We start from the raw sequence: 17,310 nt of genomic DNA on the forward strand, positions 1-17,310 counted from the left end.
CAACACACAATAATTAAACTTGGAATCACATGAATCAAGGATATATAGTCCATTTTTATCTTAATGATCAGCAATCAACATTAGTCTATAGTGTCTATAATTTGGGCAAAGCAAGTGCGATACTTTTACCAATATAATCCAATGCTATTTTTTTTCTCAAACACGCGAAAGATTTGCGCGTCTTTGTATTAAAGGTAGAGAAATGTTCAAAACACCACGCTTTAGCGACGCCCTAAGGAGTTAATAAGTTATCCATGAACGTTCGGACCCTCTAATGCTATTTTGGAAGAGTATGCCAGAATAATAATTTCAAGCACTACAATTATGCGGTGGTGAGGGCCCAGATGTCACTTTTGACAGCTTTTGAATTGTAAAGCTATGAGTGTGATGTTTGTGGTGTAACGTTGATGGAAGTTGGCCATTTTTCTTTCCGATCCACCAATTGAGTGGACGCCAGCCGCGGAAATGATGTGGCCGAGGTAGGCGACGGAGTGGACGCTTCACAAAGAGGCGGTGCTGGCGCAGGACGGTGAGGACGATGCGGAGGTGTCGCAGATGGTCCGCCCAAGTAGTGCTGTAGATCAGAATGTCGTCAAAGAAGACAAGCAAAAACCGGCGGAGGTAGGCGCGCAGCACGTCGTTCATCAAGGCCTGGAATGTCGCTGGGGCGTTGCACAGCCCGAACGGCATCACCAGGAACTCGTAGAGGCCGTCATGTGTGCGGAACGCCGTCTTGTGGATGTCCTCCTGCTGCATCCGCACCTGATGGTACCCCGACCTCAGGTCCAGCTTGGTGAAGAAACGCGCGCCATGAAGCTCGTCTAGGAGCTCGTCGACGACAGGGATGGGGAATGCGTCCTTGATGGTGAGGGCGTTGAGGGCGTGGTAGTCGACGCAGAAGCGCCACGAGCCATCGGCCTTCTTAACGAGGAGGACCGACGAGGAGAACGCCGAGTCGCTGCGACGGACGATGCCCTGCTCGATCATGGCGGCGCATTGCCGCTCTAGTTCGTCCTTGTGGGCCGCCGGGTACCGGTACGGGCGGACAGCGACGGGGGCCGCGTCCGACTTGAGGACGATGGCGTGGTCGCGTGCGCGCTGCGGGGGCAGCCCCCTGGGCTCGGCGAAGATGTCCCCGAAGGCGGCCAGGAGCTCGTCGAGTATCGACTCACTGGCCGCTGTCGTGGCGTGGAGGCGCGGCGTGGTGGTCAACAGCACACCCGACCAGCAGAAGGCGCGGTCGTGGTACTGGAAGGACATGGAGCGCGCCGCGAAGTCCTAGACGATTGGCCCCAGGGTCGCCATCCATTGGGTGCCTAGCACCATGTCGTACCCTGCATGTGGCATGACAAAGAGATCGACGGTGGAGGAGGTGTTGTCGATGGAGACCAGGGCGCGGCGGATCACGCCAGGGCAGGCGACCTTCTCGCCATTAGCCACAGTCCCCGTCAGTCGCGGCCGGGGCTGTACAGGCAGCCCAGTGCGCCGTGCTGCCTCCTCGGCGATGAAGTTGTGGGTGGAGCCACTGTCGAGGAGGGCGGTGAAAGTCGCAGTGCCCAAAGCGACCTGGACCTGCATCGTGTCGGAGACCGGGACGCCCGCGACGGCGTGGAGGGAGAAGACCGGGGACTCTGTGTCCGGCGTGGCCTCGTCCGCGGTCGCGCTGTCGTCGTCGTCGTCCTCCACAGCGCAGTCCAAGAGGAAGAGGCGTTTACACACCTTGTTGTGGCCGCGACTATACCTCTCGTCACAGTTGAAGCACAGGCCGAGGCGTCGCTCTGCCTGGTTGAGCCGCTTCACTGGCCGGCCCTCTACGGTGACGTTGGGTGTAGCCGGCTTGAAACTCTGCGGGTAGGTCAGCATGGGACGCGGCAGCGGCGCCGGCAGGAGGCCACGCGGTGCTGCCTTGGGCGGAGCCGCTGCTGTCACGGTGTACTGCTCCCGCAGTTCCATCTGGCGGGCCAGGCTCATGGCGCCCGCGAGGGACTGCGGGTTCTGGACCTGCACGTCGAGGCTGAGTGGAGGAAGGAGGCCGCCCGTGAACAGCTGCACCCGCTGTGCCTCGTCGAGGGGACCGGCGCAGGGAAGGTGCGCCTGGAAGCGGTCCTGGTACTCCACGACGGTGAAGGTCCGGCAGCAATCGGCGAGCTCGAAGAGGGGGGCGGCGCGGAGGGGTGGCCCGTAGCGCAGATTGATCAACTCCTTGAAGCGGCGCCACGACGGGGTACCCTCGTCCGTCTGGACTTGGATGTACCACAGCTGGGCACCCTCCTCGAGGTTGTAGGACGCCATCCACACCTTCTCCTCCTCCATGATCCGCTACTGGTGGAAGTACGATTCGCACCGGTTGATGAAGATGAGCGGGTCCGACTTGCCGTCGTACCGCGGGAAGTCCATCTTCTGGAACTTCGGTGGCCGATCCTGGTGGTGCTCGCCAGAGAACGGCTTGCCGCCCGACGAGGATGACCGTTCGGCGATGAGGGCGGCGATGGCCTTGGTGTTGGCATCCAGCACCTTGGCGTTGGTCTCAGCGGTGGCGTGCAGGGCTGCGACGGCCTTGGCGAGGGCTTCGACGGTGGTCTTGAGGTCACCGTTGTCGCCCATGGGTGCGGCACAGGAGGCTGCGGAGGAGGAGGCCGGGGAGGCTGACGTGGTGGCTGGTGGTGGAGGAGAGGGCGCGGTGGTTGGTGGGGAGGTGGGCCGGGACGACGAGGATCGCCGGGATCGTGATACCAGGTTGTCAAGGGCCTCAAACCCTCGGATAGTTGGCCCTCGGCTACGCAACTCGTAGCCTCGGTCCATCGTCTTCTCCGGCGAGGTTTCCCCCTGCCGCAGGCTTAATTGAGAGATGGAGATAGGAGATTAGATGGTAATATCTTTCTTATTCCTTTAATTGTCTCCCATACAAATCTATATAGCCTGAGGCTTAACTAACTAGAGCCAACCGGCTTCTAGAATTAAGGACTAAGAATAGCAACTAATCCTATCTTTCCTGCTAACCACCTGTGGCTGGCTCGGCCTGGCCCAGTCTTGCGCGATCCGCGCGCACGGCAGCACGCCGCACGTCCCTGGTGCGCCGTCGTCTGCTGTACGACTGTCCCCACATGACACATATACATGGAACAGTTTTGCCGTCACCAATCGAACTCATACATATACGTATTAGAGAAGTGGAACACTAACATCGCCTTTGTTCTATGAAGCTAGGAATTTTATGATGGCATCATCACCAAGCAACACAAATAACGTGCATCTATTGTTGCAAACATCGAGATACTGAATACACAAACATGAACAATATTAAATTTCTAGCAGCACTAAGCAGTGTCACCCAGTGTTTTGTTGCATTTCTGTATATTCATTCCTAAGGAAAAGAGTGTAAGCCACAAACAATGTAACACGGCAATAGCTTGAAATCAGCGGTGGAACCTGATGGATTGCATGGCAGAACTTGCAAAACACGACATGAAAAACACGCACATGTCCACATGAGGCTCGATAAAAATAAACTGTTCGTTTGCGCAGCAGGTGCACATGGACATCAATCGAAATAGGCTGTCAGTAGATAAAATAATTTTCAGGTTTTGCACGTCAGTTGCCTCGGCAAGTCGCAGTATCTGTCTGAGAAAAATGAACACACACAAATCACTTCATTAGCACCTATACTATCTGAATAACCAACGTGTGAAGGGAGAGCAAACACACTGAACCTGCCTGGCGCGGTGGCAAGCGATGTGCCGAAAGAGCCGCTCCGCTGACAGCAGTGGCCGCCCGCTAAGTGTCCGTCGAAGCAATAGCATTGCGAAACAGATAGAAGACTCATCCATCAAACTTGGGAATAACTAATGTGGTGATGCAGCTATTTAGTTCGTAATTCAAAAATAATCTACATATTTTGACTGAATGAAGTTTGGCAAAGCAGATCTGCATTTTCAATCTATAGAACGCAGCAGATGTAAATACACAACTTTTTCGATCTGTATTTTGAGCAAGTGCCAATGATCTGTAGTTTCAGTTAGTAGAATCTATTACTTGGCACTGTAATCACATCGATGTAAGCAGCTATGCAGACTGGCACAACCGGAGCTTTTCAATTGTAAGCAGAACAGAAATGAACTCACCATGGTGTTAGTCGTGGGCCGCCGCCGCGAGATCGCTGCACGAAGGCACAGAGCACGGCACCACCACTTCATCAAATACCTGAAAGGCACAAACACGTTCAAAACACTCACACCAGAGGCTCGGAGAGTCGAAAAGCACGATGGCTATCAACCGGGCCCCGACATCGACGATGGCTACCGTCGCCTCCTTGGCCGTCGACCCGCACCATCTCCTTGGCCCGCCGCCTCATCCTCAGCAGGTGAACGGGCGAGATCCAGCGCCACCATCTTCTCGGCCGGCACTGCCTCGCTGGCCTGCCGCCTCTTCGTCAGCTGATGCGTGGGCGAGATCCGGCGCTGCTGTGTGCTGGGGCCGCCCCAGGCTCGCTGGTGCGGGGCGACGTCGCGTCGGCGCTGGTGCGGTGCCGCGTTGCGCCGCCGTGGCACAGCCGGTGGAGGTGGCTGCTCCCGTCGCGGCGGCGATGCAGGCACGCGAGGCGGAGTTCTTTCTTTCCTTTCTTTTTTCTTTTTGGCCTGGCGTCGATGGCGGGCTGGGGAGCAAGCAGGAGGCGCGTGGCGGCCATCCAGCGCAAGGAGGCAGGATCGAATGGCTGGTGGTGGTTCACTGTGGATGAGCAGTGAACTGAGTCTAAGGAATCAGAAGGTACTGTTCAAATATAATAATAATCACCAAGATTAGAGATATAATAATAAAAATAAAATAATATATAGATAGATAATAATTGCATGGGCACGATATACACGTACTCTCTCTGTCCTTAAATATTTATCGTCACGATTTACATGTCGATAACTTTAACTTGATTTATAGAAAATACGTGCAACATTTCTATCTTCAAATAAATTTATTAAAACACTATATTCAAATATCTATCAATGATACTAATTATATATCATAAATATTAATATTTTTTAATATATTCTTAGTCAATGTTGTTTCTCGGTAAGCGAAAATGACAGACATTTAGGGATGGATGAAGTAGTGTTTTTGTGGTGCTGTCACCCAAGGAACAAAGAAGTTATCACAATGGTGTCTTTATCTGTCTGTCTATCTATCTGGTAGCTTTAATCTTACTACAACATATTAGGCAAACTAAGGCCTTGTCTAGATCCAGGCGGTAAAGTTTTGGGCACATCGGATATTACATGGGGCTGTCGCATAGGGTGTTCGGATGCTAATAAAAAAACCAAATTACAGAATCCGCCAGTAAACCGCGAGACGAATTTATTAAGTCTAATTAATCCATCATTATCGCATGCATGTACTGTAGCACTTTGTTGTCAAATCATGGACTAATTAGGCTTAAAAGAATCATCTCGCAAAGTAGTCGCAATCTGTACAATTAGTTATTTGTTTAGTCTATATTTAATACTCCATGCATGTGTCGATCGTTCGATGGGATAGGGCGTAAAGTTTTGGGGTTGGATCTAAACAGGGCCTAAAGTGTGTTGCATGGCAGTAATATAACTTTGTGCATCAACAAGCTAATAAGTCATTATTGTAGAATAGCATTATGTAAACAAGTGTACTATATATGTATACCCAGAGAAGAGAAGAGGAGAGGATGGTATGTGTGAAAGCAACTCGGATGCATGGTGTCATGCATTTTGATGAGATGAAAGGAAGGATCGGGATCCATGGAAAGCACACAAGCTGACAAGCACAAGCACAAAGCATTGGAATGGATGGTGGTTGGCCAGGTGCGTGGACACGCAACGCAACATCATCCATCGGTCGACGGTGTGTCCAACTCCATTTTTTTTTTTTTGCCTATTTGCATCCTGATAATGAGCGCGTGTTCAGTTGTGTGAAGTTTAGATTTTGGGCTACTGCAACACTTTTCATTTTTATTTGACAATTAGTGTTTAATCATAGACTAATTAGGCTTAAAATGTTTATCTCGCAATTTGCAACCAAACTGTGCAATTAGTTTTTTTTTCGTCTACATTTAATGCTCTATACACGTATCGCAAGATTCGAAGTAATGGGTACTGTAGCACTTTTTTGGGCACTACATATTCCTTCCATCCATGAGTCGTCGTTTTATTTTTTTTAGACTCTTCCATGCATGGTTATTTGAAAGAAAACCATATATGTATACCAGGTGATGAAAAGGAGAAAAATCTCGTGACCAACATGTTTGGATTATTAATTGAAGAATATGTTCCCTTGGATGTGATTGGTTAATAGTTCTATTTCACACAATAATAAGCAAATAGTGTAAGCTTTGTTCAGATGGATGGATGAGTGGTAGTTATCAATGGTGACGATGTGTTTTATGCTAGTGCTACATTACGATAGATCGTGTAGGGGCCCACAGAGATACGTTTTGAGCTTAGCCTACCGTACATGACGATTGATTAAAATAAATTAGTACTTCTTCCACTCCGGATTATAAGTCGTTTTGATTTTTCTAGATAAATTTTTTTAGCTAATCCAGACATATAGCCAAACTTATAGTTTAGTTATAGCCTATTTTAAACCATTTAACCACTCAGATTACTAAAAATATTTGCTAGCCCGCTCTAGCTATTACAGCTTAAAAAAACAGCTGATCTAGATAAGACCTATGTCTATACACTTAGAGCAACAGCTTTCAAACAAGCTCTCATACTAAAATTTGAGGGCTCAATCATAAACATAGGTACAATAAGACTCCTATTAAGCACTTAACTTTGTGAGGCCCTTAAATCTCAACTCCTGGCTCTTTTTTTTTCCTCTCATCTAAGTACAGCGGTAGTATCTTTTCGGATACAGACACAACGAACGCAGCTGAGAGATACTCAAAAATCACCCGACTTCAAGCGTGGTGAACACGTCACCTAACTATTATGGCATATCTGCACGAGATGCAACTAAAATTATTAACGAAGAATATTTTTTTATGGTAAGGGACGAGCGTCAAATTATTAACAAAGAATAAATGTCCGCTGAGGGGCACGAAGCAAGCCGCATGCTCTACCACTTGCGCTACGCTCTTAACCCCGTGGGGGTCAACCTCGGTCCCTATCTGACAGTTGGCTTGTTTTCCTCACTCCCGCGCCCACTCTTCTGTTTGCTCCTCGGGTCCGGTTTAGTTTGCAAAAAATTTTACAAAATTTTTCATATTTCTTGTCACATCGAATCTTTGGACGCATGCATGAAGCATTAAATATAAATAAAAAATAAAACTAATTACACAGTTTAGACGAAATTCACGAGACAAATCTTTTAAGCCTAATTAAATTATGATTAGATACTATTTACCAAATAACAACGAAAACACTACCGTAGTTATTTTGCAAAATTTTTTACATCTAAACAGGCCTCGGCTCCCGCGCCCCAACGGAGCACCGCCAGGATGTGATGGGCAAGTGGCCATGTCCCCTGTGCATATATATTGCATGAAAGATGCTATTGATGAGCACATGTATGCACCTACTAGGCCCCTGTTTAGATTGATTAAAATAAATTGCTATCACCTCCATTTTAAATTATAAATTATTTTAAATTTTTAGATACATTATTTTGCTATGCATCTAGATTTATGCTACGTCTAAGTACATTCTATAATAAAAATTAAGTATCTAAAAAAGTCAGGACGACTTATCATTTGAAGTGAAGGGGTAATAGTAAAAAGAACTTTAATTAGCTAATCTCAGGGCCAACATGTTTGGATTAATTGAAGAATATCTCCCCTTAGCCCTGTCATGAGTGATCGTTGTTTTTAGACTCTTCCATGCATGATTATTTGAAAAGAAAAGACCATACATATGTATCAGGTTATGAAAGGAGAAAAACCTCGGGGCCAACATGTTTGGATTAATTGAAGAATATCTCCCCTTAGCCCCGTTTGGTTCGTTGAAAAAAACACTGATCCAGCTGAATTGTTGTGAGAGAAAAATACTATTCCAGCTAAAAAAATAAATAGAAAAGTATGAATTATAAGACAAGCCAACATGGACCTTAGATGTGATTGGTTAGCAATTATATTGCACACATTAATATGCAAATAGTATAAGTTTTGTCCAGAAGGATGGATGAGTGGTACCTGTCAATGCCTCAACGGTGATGATATGTTCTATGCTGGTGTGCTACATTATGATAGATCCTGTTGGGTCAGAGATACGTTTTGAGCTTAGCCTACTAGGCCCCTGTTTAGATTGATTAAAATAAATTGCTATCACCTCTATTCTAAATTATAAATTATTTTAATTTTTCAGATACATTGTTTTGCTATGCATCTAGATTTATGCTACGTCTAAGTACATTCTATAATAAAAATTAAGTATCTAAAAAAGTCAGGACGACTTATCATTTGAAGTGAAGGGGAAATAGTAAAAAAAACTTTAATTAGCTAATCCATAGCTTAGCTTATAGTTTAGTTACAGACTTACAGCCTATTGTAAAATATTTAATCACTCAAATTGTAAAAAATAATAGCTAGTTTGCTCTAGCTATTATAACTTATAAAAAAAGTTCGCTAATCTATGTGAGACTTTTGTCTATAAACTTATATATACTACTTTGTCTCTAGATTATTCGATATGCTATTAAGTGGTAGGAATAAAATGGAGGAGGAGTAAGGAAAAGACAAAAAGATGCTTATCCGTGAAAAGGGCCGGGGCGCCTTTCGGACAAAAGTCGACCACACCACTCGACAGTCAGCAGCAGCCACCGCACTACTTTCACGTTCACTATCTTCTGGCTCCCACACCCATCAAGCGCTCCCCCATATTGCTACGTCCACTCACCAAGACGTCCTTGGCTAAGGAAAGTTAAGACGTATGTAGTCGTTTTTTTTTTGATCGGAAGACGTATGTAGTCGTTGAATTGACTAGAGTTATTAATACAGTTATATTTTTAATAAAGTGTTGTCTATACACGTTGATATCTTTGAGTACACATCTTTACAACAAAAGAAATTGATAATAGAACAAGACATGTGTACTAAGACTAACATACGTGTCTATATCTTAAGAGCTCTACTTTTCAAAGTTAAAACAATACTAAAAGAATAACAACTTGTATCCAGAAAAGTTTCACCCCAAAGGAAAAGAATTGTTACACAACTTTCAATCAAAATGCGAAAGCGATATATTACCAACAACAAAGCATGTAGAGCAGAGAGATACAACTAAATTAATCGGTGTGGCACTGATATCATTGCATGCTTGGAGTACAATCTTCCGTGAATTGAGTAAGAGCTATAGCAAAACGATATTGGATAGTTGTAGACTAATATTTGGCACATAATTTATTATCCATGTTACTCTTACTACTGCATGACGTGATATGTTCAAAAATAGGCGCTTGCCGACCTTGCATAAGCTGGAGTAAATAAACGTCTTTACCTCCGTACACGTAGTTTCATAGGAAAAATGACATGGTTAGGCCTTGTTCGCTACTCCCTCTGTCAAGGAAAGCATGCAACTATGGGTTGCGTGCCAAATAAAGTTGTTCACGTTTGTCCAAATTTTTAGTGAATAATATTCGTATTTATGACTCTAAATTAATTTATTATGAAAATATATTTTCATATTTGATCTAATGATATTTATTTAATGTTATAAATATTTATAGTTTTTTATCTATAGTTGTTGAAACATGATATACTGAAACATGGTACTGTGCTAGAATTGCATGTTTTGTTGGACGAAGGGAGTATAACTTTTGGGTGCTTCGGCAACCTCCTGAAAAATACCGCAATAGCACTATTTAGAAATGTAGTGCGGAGCCATTTTGGTTTTCGAGGTGAAAAATGAACCAGTAAGAAAAGAAGCTGTGGAGTCATGATTTCTAGCTCCACCGGCTCCGTGCTACCATGCCACTCCTATAATCAATACTCCCTCCGTCCCCAAAAGAATGTGTAATCCCTATTTCAAATCTTGTCTCACAAAGAATGTAATTGTAGACTTGAGACCAACTTTTCTAGTTAGACCCATCTATTAAAATACCACTACTTTATCTATCCATGAGAAGAACATTCTAGAAGCAATGATTATTTTTCAGTTTCTACATGTGAAGAGAATGATGTAGGAGGAGTAAATACGTAATTTTACACCTATATTAATCTTACCTCAAAAAGTGAGATTTACATTCTTTCTAGGACGGAGGTATTAGTGGCGAAGCTAAATCAGATGAGAGTGGCACGAAACGACCCCTTAGTTGTCGGGAATGGCTGTTTCTACGGTGGGCGGAAACATGTGATTGTGTTGAAGGAACTGGGCGCTGTGTACGTGTTGCAATTTGGAGAGGACCTATGTGCCGATCTTTCAGAAAGATCACGAGTCTCTCATCACAGACTCACAGTGGAAGAAAGAACAGAGCAGGGCAGGGCATCGACAGGTAAAAGCGAGGTGATGGTGATGTGATGATGGCCAAAAAAGAAGAATGGGGGTGCTGTCTGCTGTGCTTTCCACCGAATTTCCCACGAATACCAGGGCCCAAAAGGAACACCAACGCCGTGTTCACTTAGTTTAAGCCACGCTTATTCAATCAGTCAACAGTGTTTTTCTCTTACAACAAACCAGCACCAGCTAACTCTAATTTTTACTTGAGAAAAATACTATTATTTTATTAAAATAGTATGACATATAAACTTTGGGCTAAAAGCAGCCTTCTGCACCCAGCACAAAAAAAGCAAATTTATTTATTTATTTTTTTCTTTTGCCTTTCTCTACTTCGGCTATGTTTAGATTGAAAAAAATTTCAACCCAATAAATAGTAGCACTTTCATCTTATTTGGTAAATAATGTCTAATCGTGGACCAACTAATCTTAAAAGATTCATCTCGTGATTTCAAACTAAACTGTGCAATTAGTTATTTTTTTACCTACATTTAATGCTCCATGCAAGCGGTTAAAAATTGATATGATAGAGAGAGTAAAAAAACTTAGAATTTAGAGGTGATCTAAACAAGGCCTTCCACTAAAAACGAGAAAAGACCCCCTTTCCCCGTTCCCAACTCATTTCATTCGGAGTAAAGTTTTAGTGCGTCGTATCGAATCTTACAGAAGGTGTTGCGGAGATGTTGGATATTAATAAAAAATAAATTATAAAATTATTAGTAAATTGTGAGATGAATTTATTAGGTCTAATTAATCCATTATCAGCATATGTGTTACTGTAACACCTTTTTATCAGATCATTGACTAATTGGTTTAAAAGATTCGTCTTACAAAATAGTTGTAATTTGTATAATTAGTTATTTTTAGTCTATATTTAATACTGTGCCCAAACATTCAATGACCACGTTCCCTTCGCTGAAAAAACAAACAAAAATACTGTTCTAACTAATTTACTGTGATAGAGAAACACTGTTTCATCTAAAAAATAAATTAAAAATGATGTATTACAAGAGAAACGAACGTCACCAAGGCCTTGTTTAGATTAAAGAAAATTTAAACCCGATGAATAGTAGCACTTTCGTCTTATTTGATAAATATTGTCCAATCATGGACCAACTAAGCTCAAAAGATTCATCTCGTGATTTCCAACTAAACTGTGCAATTAGTTATTTTTTTTTACCTACATTTAATACTCTATGTAAACGTCTAAAAATTGATGTGACAGAGAGAATGAAAAAACTTTTTAAAGGGAACTAAACAAGGCCCAATACGACAGGGTGTAAAATTTTGGGAGGATAACGAGGCCTCAACGGGAGCAAAGAACAACGGCAGGGCAGCCTCCACCTTTTTGCGCAGCCACCCTCTGCCTTGCCGTTATTTCCCGTTTTACTCCTCTCATTTTTACACTTGGCCCCCATGCTCAGTCAAATCTAATCCCAATCCAAACCCCCGCCAGGCCGCCCAGGTCGCCATGCCGACGCCGGTGCCCGCCGCTCGGCAGTGCCTCGCCCCGGCCGCCGTCACGGCCCTCGACGCCGCCGTCGCCTCCGCGCGCCGCCGGGCGCACGCACAGACCACCTCCCTCCACCTCATCGCCTCGCTGCTCGCCCCGACCGCCGCGCCGCTGCTCCGTGACGCGCTCGCCCGCGCCCGCAGCGCCGCCTACTCGCCGCGCCTCCAGCTCAAGGCGCTCGACCTCTGCTTCGCCGTCTCCCTCGACCGTCTCCCCTCCATCCCCACCTCAGCCTCCGCCTCCGCCTCCGCCTCCGCCTCCAGCAGCAGCAATGACCAGCACGAGCCCCCCGTCGCCAACTCCCTCATGTCGGCCATCAAGCGCTCGCAGGCCAATCAGCGGCGCAACCCGGACACGTTCCACTTCTACCACCACCACCAGGCGGCGGGCGCGTCGGCCACTTCCCCCAACGCCGTCAAGGTCGACCTCTCCCACCTCGTCCTCGCCATCCTCGACGACCCGCTCGTCAGCCGCGTCTTCGCCGACGCGGGCTTCCGCAGCAACGAGATCAAGGTCGCCATCCTCCGCCCCGCGCTGCTCGGCCGCGGCCTCCCCACGCGCGCCCGCCCGCCGCCGCTCTTCCTCTGCAGCTTCGCGGCCGCAGACGACGCCGACGTCCCCTCGCCCGCGCCCGCGCTCGCGGGGGCCGCCCCGGGGGAGGACAACTGCCGCCGCATCACCGACATCCTCGCGCGCGGACGCAACCCCATGCTCGTCGGTGTCGGGGCCGCGTCTGCCGCCGCTGACTTCGCCGAGGCGTCCCCGTACCGCATCCTCCCCGTCAATCATCAAGCGGACCTCCTCGCCGTCGCGGCGGCACCGACGACGCCCGGTTCTTGCCTCATCTTCAGCATCGGTGACCTCAAGGACCTGGTGCCCGACGAGGCCGACCTGCAGGACGCGGCTCGCCGGGTGGTGGCGGAGGTCACGCGCCTACTCGAGACGCACAGAGCTGCCGCCCGCCAGACGGTCTGGGTCATGGGCTGGTCGGCCACCTACGAGACCTACCTCGCCTTCCTTTCCAAGTTCCCGCTCGTCGACAAGGACTGGGAACTCCAGCTGCTGCCAATCACCGCCATGCGCGACGCCGGCCCTGCGGCCGGACTCGTGCCTCCTCCGGCTCCAGCCACCACGGTCGCTGCCTTGTCCATGCCTGCCACTACAAGGTACTCCTTTTCAATCCATCGCCAGATCACTTGTTTATTTCTTTTCTTTTATTTATTTATTGTGCATCCATGTGCGGCGATTGCTGTGATTACTTGTCTATCACAAGAACTAGGACGAACGTTCCTTTTTTGTCTGCTTGTCACCACGAGTACTGTGATTACTTTATGATGCTGTTCTTAACTAGTTTAATGTTATGCTCATTAAGTCATTAGCATCGGCAGGATCTTACAATTCAAACTTGTAATTTGCAGCTTCATGGAGTCGTTTGTTCCTTTTGGAGGTTTTATGTGCGATACCTACGAAGCAAATAGCCTCACAGCAAATTCCTGCCCTCAGGCCCTGCGATGTCAACAGTGCAACGATAGATATGAGCAAGAAGTTGCGACTATCATTAGAGGAAGTGGCATTACAGCTGAAGCTCATCAAGGTCTACCTTCCATGCTGCAGAATGGCAGCATGATGGGTCATGGGTTTGATGCACTCAAGGTGTGAGGCTACTTCTATCTTCTAGAATTTTGAAGTTAAATAGTGAATGGTACCTGTACAACTTGCTGATAGATGAATACTTTTGGATTTGATTGGTATAAAAGATGTACAGTTTTTCTTCAGTGCAGGTTAGAGATGATCAGATGATGGTATTGAGTACAAAAATACAGAATCTAAAGAAGAAGTGGAATGAGGTCTGCCTACGACTCCACCAAGGTTGCAATAGGATCAACAGAGATCCTTGCCAGTTATTTCGACATCACATTGATGTTCGAGTTGAGAGGGAAAGATGTGCAAATCCAAACCAAAGTTCACAGTCAATTGCACTTCAAAGGGAGGTTATTAGGCCTTCTGCAGTGTCTTCTCCACATACCAACACAACTGCAAAGAGTATTTCGGCGCCATCTATTTCCACCCAAACGAATGCAGACCTTGTATTGAACCTGCAAGTCAGGCAATCAAAGAGTGATGAAGATGAACCCCTCCAAGATAGGGCTGTGCCATCCCAACATAGCAACTCATCGAACTGTGACAACCCTGAAGATCATGCGTCACGATCATCTGCTGCACCTGTGGCTACTGACTTGGTGTTGGCCACCCCTCGTGGATCTTCTTCCAAGGATTCAAGTATTGCACTGTGTAAAAATGTAAAGGATGCTGAAGGGTCGATCCAGCTGATGCCCAAGAAGGTTGATGATCTGAATTGTAAGCCTCCTCACTTCTCTGTACAACCTTACACTTGCTTCGGGAGTTCCTCAAATTGGGATCAAACTTCACCTAGTGCTCTGCATTCAGCAGCTTCAGGAGGTGCTTCTGCCTCTGGCCAATGGCAGAGGCCTTCACCCCTCGCAGCACAAAGTTATGATTTGAGCAATTACAAGCTACTCATGGAACAACTGTTTAAGGCTGTTGGGAGGCAGGAGGAAGCCTTGAGTGCTATTTGTGCATCCATTGTGCGGTGCAGGTCAATGGAGAGGCGTCGTGGTGCAAACAAGAAGAATGACATATGGTTTAGTTTTTATGGTCCGGATAGCATTGCCAAGCGGAGAGTTGGTGTGGCAGTTGCTGAGCTGATGCACGATAGCTCAGAGAATCTGATATATCTGGACCTAAGCCTCCATGACTGGGGTAACCCCAATTTCAGAGGAAAGCATGCCACCGACTGTATCTCTGAAGAGTTGAGAAGGAAGCGGCGATCAGTTATCTTCCTTGACAATGTTGACAAAGCTGACTGCCTTGTTCAGGAGAGCCTGATTCATGCCATGGAGACTGGCAGGTACAAAGACTTGCATGGGGGACGGGTGGCTGACCTTAATGACTCGATTGTGGTATTGTCTACAAGAATGATCCAAGGATGTCAAAATGCCTCTATTGGGATGGAGGAGGGCAATGCTTTTTCAGAAGAAAAGGTTGCGGCAGCTCGTGGACATCAACTGAAGATCATAGTTGAGCCAGGCACAACCAACATCATTGGAGGCCCTGGAGGCAAAGTTGTAGTTTCCTCAAGGCATTCCTTGAAAAACAGTCAAGCATCTTTGTACTCCAGTTCTTTCAGCAAGCGGAAGCTCCACATCTCTGATGGGCAAGAAAAGACAGCAGAATCACTGAGCACTTCAAAGCGACCGCATAGAACATCAAGTGCTCCATTCGACTTGAACCTCCCAGGAGATGAGGCCGAAGTCCATGATGGTGATGACGACAGCAGTAGCAGCCACGAGAACTCATCCGGTGATCCAGAGGGATCTGTGGGCAACCTCTTACGATCAGTGGACGAGTCAATCAACTTCAAGCCATTTGACTTTGGCAAACTCTGTGAGGACATGGTGCAGGAGTTTAGCAATACTATGAGCAGTACTCTGGGCTTCGGTTGCAGGTTGGAGATCGACGCTGGGGCTATGGTGCAAGTATTGGCAGCGGCATGGGCATCTGATTCAGATGAGAAGAGGCCTGTGTGGACGTGGGTGGAACAGGTGTTTGCCAGGAGCCTTGAGCAGCTGAAAGTCAGGTGTAAGAATTTGAGCAGCTGTACTCTGAGATTGGTTGCCTGTGAGGATGAAATGCCGGTGAAAGAAGATGGTGTTGGAGCTTTCCTTCCCTCGAGAATAATTCTGGATTGGTGATGGTGATATGTGTCTGTATAAAGTTTGCATGGTTGTCTGTGGTTATAGTACTGGTTAGCCCACCCCACCCACCATAGTGCATAGTAGCATATAGTAGCGTACTAGTATAGCATCATATCATTATTTGGTCGCTTAAAAATAATAGTAATTAAGCTGTAGTATGTGCGTACGTATGTAGTCTAGCAAGCTACTCGTTGAAGTCGATGACTTGGGGGCTTCGCAGATTAGGTAGGGTCTGTGATCAGATCATGACGTCCTGGCCCCTTGGCTACTTCAAAGCATCACAAGATGTATTGTGATCATGGGTCGTCCCTCTTATTGATGGTTCTCAATAAATTGCATTGTTGCTCGTACGTGTGTATATATTTGTTAATGTATTTGTAAGGGCATTTGTAAGGCCGTGATGGCCTTTCATGTGGAATTCCATATCCTGATGTGTTCAAACTGGCCGACAACTTGCATTGTTTCTGTGGTGCTGTTTTGCTAGGCTGGTCAAGCCTCTTTGTGACACACTCCTCTGATAAGCCATGGCTGAAAGTACTGTTGCTGATTTAGTGTGAGAGAAAAATACTATTCGTTGGCTGAAAAAGTACGGCTTATAAGTCAAACAAGCCTAAGCGAACATGGAGTTTAGAAGTAATTTTGCATTAAAGATCTTGTGAAATTGTTGTCAGTGAGCTAACTCTCTACTCTGAGACCTACCACTGGTTGCACGTTCTTTCATGTTGTCTTCAGAACTCCTACTGGAAGCATACAGTGATAAGAACACCGCCTGGAACTTTGATCTGCTAATGTTGCTGAACTTTTTGGTGTTTTCTCATAACTGTTAAAAGTGCATCCAATATTTGAAAATTGGAATATGTCTTGGCTATCATTTATTAATTACCTTCTTACAATTCGGTAGTATCTGGAAATTTGTAGTGTTGAACTGTTAAGGAGTATCTGTTGTATTGGACGTCATTGATGACCGTTAGGGTTCCTCTTTTGCATTATCTACTCTTAGTGACGGAGATTGCAGTAAGATGCTTATTTTCTTCAATTGTTTGGACACAGGCTAATAAATAATTCTTCAACATTGTTCAGTTCACAGATGAACAGACTGGACAAAGTTTTGAAGAATTTTATCAAGACATACATACAGAATTTCTGTAATTTGGTGAACTTGCAAATTTCAAGGTTCTTTTTTTGTACCTTCTCCTTTTGAGACAACATGTGATTTCCCTCAGCCAATGCTTCATTTTCTGTTAGGCTCATTATCTTCGGTTTGTCTAACTTCGCATGATTGTTGCTCTCGAAGGATTATGATATCTTCTTTGGGCTGTGATTCACTTAGTGAGGGAAAACAGGACTTAGTTTGCAGTTAAATTGATTATGATTGATTGGTATTTTAATTAAGCTTCCAGGTGAGGAGACTGGTTCACTTTATTAATTCACTGTTATTACCTGCTAACGCTGGGAGGAGGAGGAGACAACGAGGCGAGGCAACAGAAAGTGAGGAGGGAGATGTAACACCCGATCTATTTTTGAAACATCCAGATGCAAACAACTATAATATACGTCTGAAGGTAGATGA

At 46.0% G+C, this 17,310-nt stretch overlaps 3 protein-coding genes across 9 annotated transcripts; 1 reads left to right on the plus strand and 2 right to left on the minus strand.

Moving 5' to 3' along the window:
- Window positions 1-1,278: 1,278 nt before the first annotated feature.
- On the minus strand, window positions 1,279-2,313 carry LOC136502969 (uncharacterized). Its single transcript, XM_066498205.1, has one exon. It carries the CDS (start codon window positions 2,311-2,313, stop codon window positions 1,279-1,281), a length of 1,035 nt encoding a protein of 344 aa, XP_066354302.1.
- LOC136505505 (uncharacterized) lies at window positions 2,135-4,652 on the minus strand. Of its 5 annotated transcripts, none has more exons than XM_066500670.1 (4): window positions 4,300-4,652; window positions 4,122-4,200; window positions 3,711-3,774; window positions 2,135-3,621 (listed from the first exon to the last, which is right to left on the minus strand). In XM_066500670.1, the coding sequence occupies exon 4, from the start codon at window positions 2,800-2,802 to the stop codon at window positions 2,320-2,322; it is 483 nt and encodes a 160-aa protein (XP_066356767.1). In that variant the 5' UTR covers window positions 2,803-3,621; window positions 3,711-3,774; window positions 4,122-4,200; window positions 4,300-4,652; the 3' UTR covers window positions 2,135-2,319. The 5 variants fall into 5 exon arrangements, with proteins under 5 accessions (XP_066356767.1, XP_066356765.1, XP_066356764.1 ...); XM_066500668.1 differs by having other exon boundaries at window positions 4,285-4,650; XM_066500667.1 differs by having other exon boundaries at window positions 4,274-4,649.
- A 7,115-nt stretch (window positions 4,653-11,767) lies between these two features.
- LOC136504417 (protein DWARF 53-like) lies at window positions 11,768-16,181 on the plus strand. 3 transcript variants are annotated; one of them, XM_066499334.1, is made up of 4 exons: window positions 11,768-13,130; window positions 13,383-13,617; window positions 13,746-14,322; window positions 14,413-16,181. In XM_066499334.1, the coding sequence occupies exons 1-4, from the start codon at window positions 11,923-11,925 to the stop codon at window positions 15,735-15,737; spliced, it is 3,345 nt and encodes a 1,114-aa protein (XP_066355431.1). In that variant the 5' UTR covers window positions 11,768-11,922; the 3' UTR covers window positions 15,738-16,181. The 3 variants fall into 3 exon arrangements, with proteins under 3 accessions (XP_066355431.1, XP_066355432.1, XP_066355430.1); XM_066499335.1 differs by having other exon boundaries at window positions 14,416-16,181; XM_066499333.1 differs by having other exon boundaries at window positions 13,746-16,181.
- Window positions 16,182-17,310: the final 1,129 nt, after the last annotated feature.

Source organism: Miscanthus floridulus, chromosome 14, assembly GCF_019320115.1.
Source record: "Miscanthus floridulus cultivar M001 chromosome 14, ASM1932011v1, whole genome shotgun sequence".
In the NCBI taxonomy this organism is placed as follows: Eukaryota; Viridiplantae; Streptophyta; class Magnoliopsida; order Poales; family Poaceae; genus Miscanthus; species Miscanthus floridulus.

Bases quoted from the DNA above. Each gene is read 5' to 3' on its own strand.
- LOC136502969 (XM_066498205.1), bottom strand. From the start codon at position 2,313: ATGGAGGAGGAGAAGGTGTGGATGGCGTCCTACAACCTCGAGGAGGGT.
- LOC136505505 (XM_066500670.1), bottom strand. From the start codon at position 2,802: ATGGACCGAGGCTACGAGTTGCGTAGCCGAGGGCCAACTATCCGAGGG.
- LOC136504417 (XM_066499333.1), top strand. From the start codon at position 11,923: ATGCCGACGCCGGTGCCCGCCGCTCGGCAGTGCCTCGCCCCGGCCGCC. The intron at 13,131-13,382 runs GTACTCCTTTTC...TGTAATTTGCAG, and splicing joins TCCATGCCTGCCACTACAAG to CTTCATGGAGTCGTTTGTTC. The intron at 13,618-13,745 runs GTGTGAGGCTAC...TCTTCAGTGCAG, and splicing joins ATGGGTTTGATGCACTCAAG to GTTAGAGATGATCAGATGAT.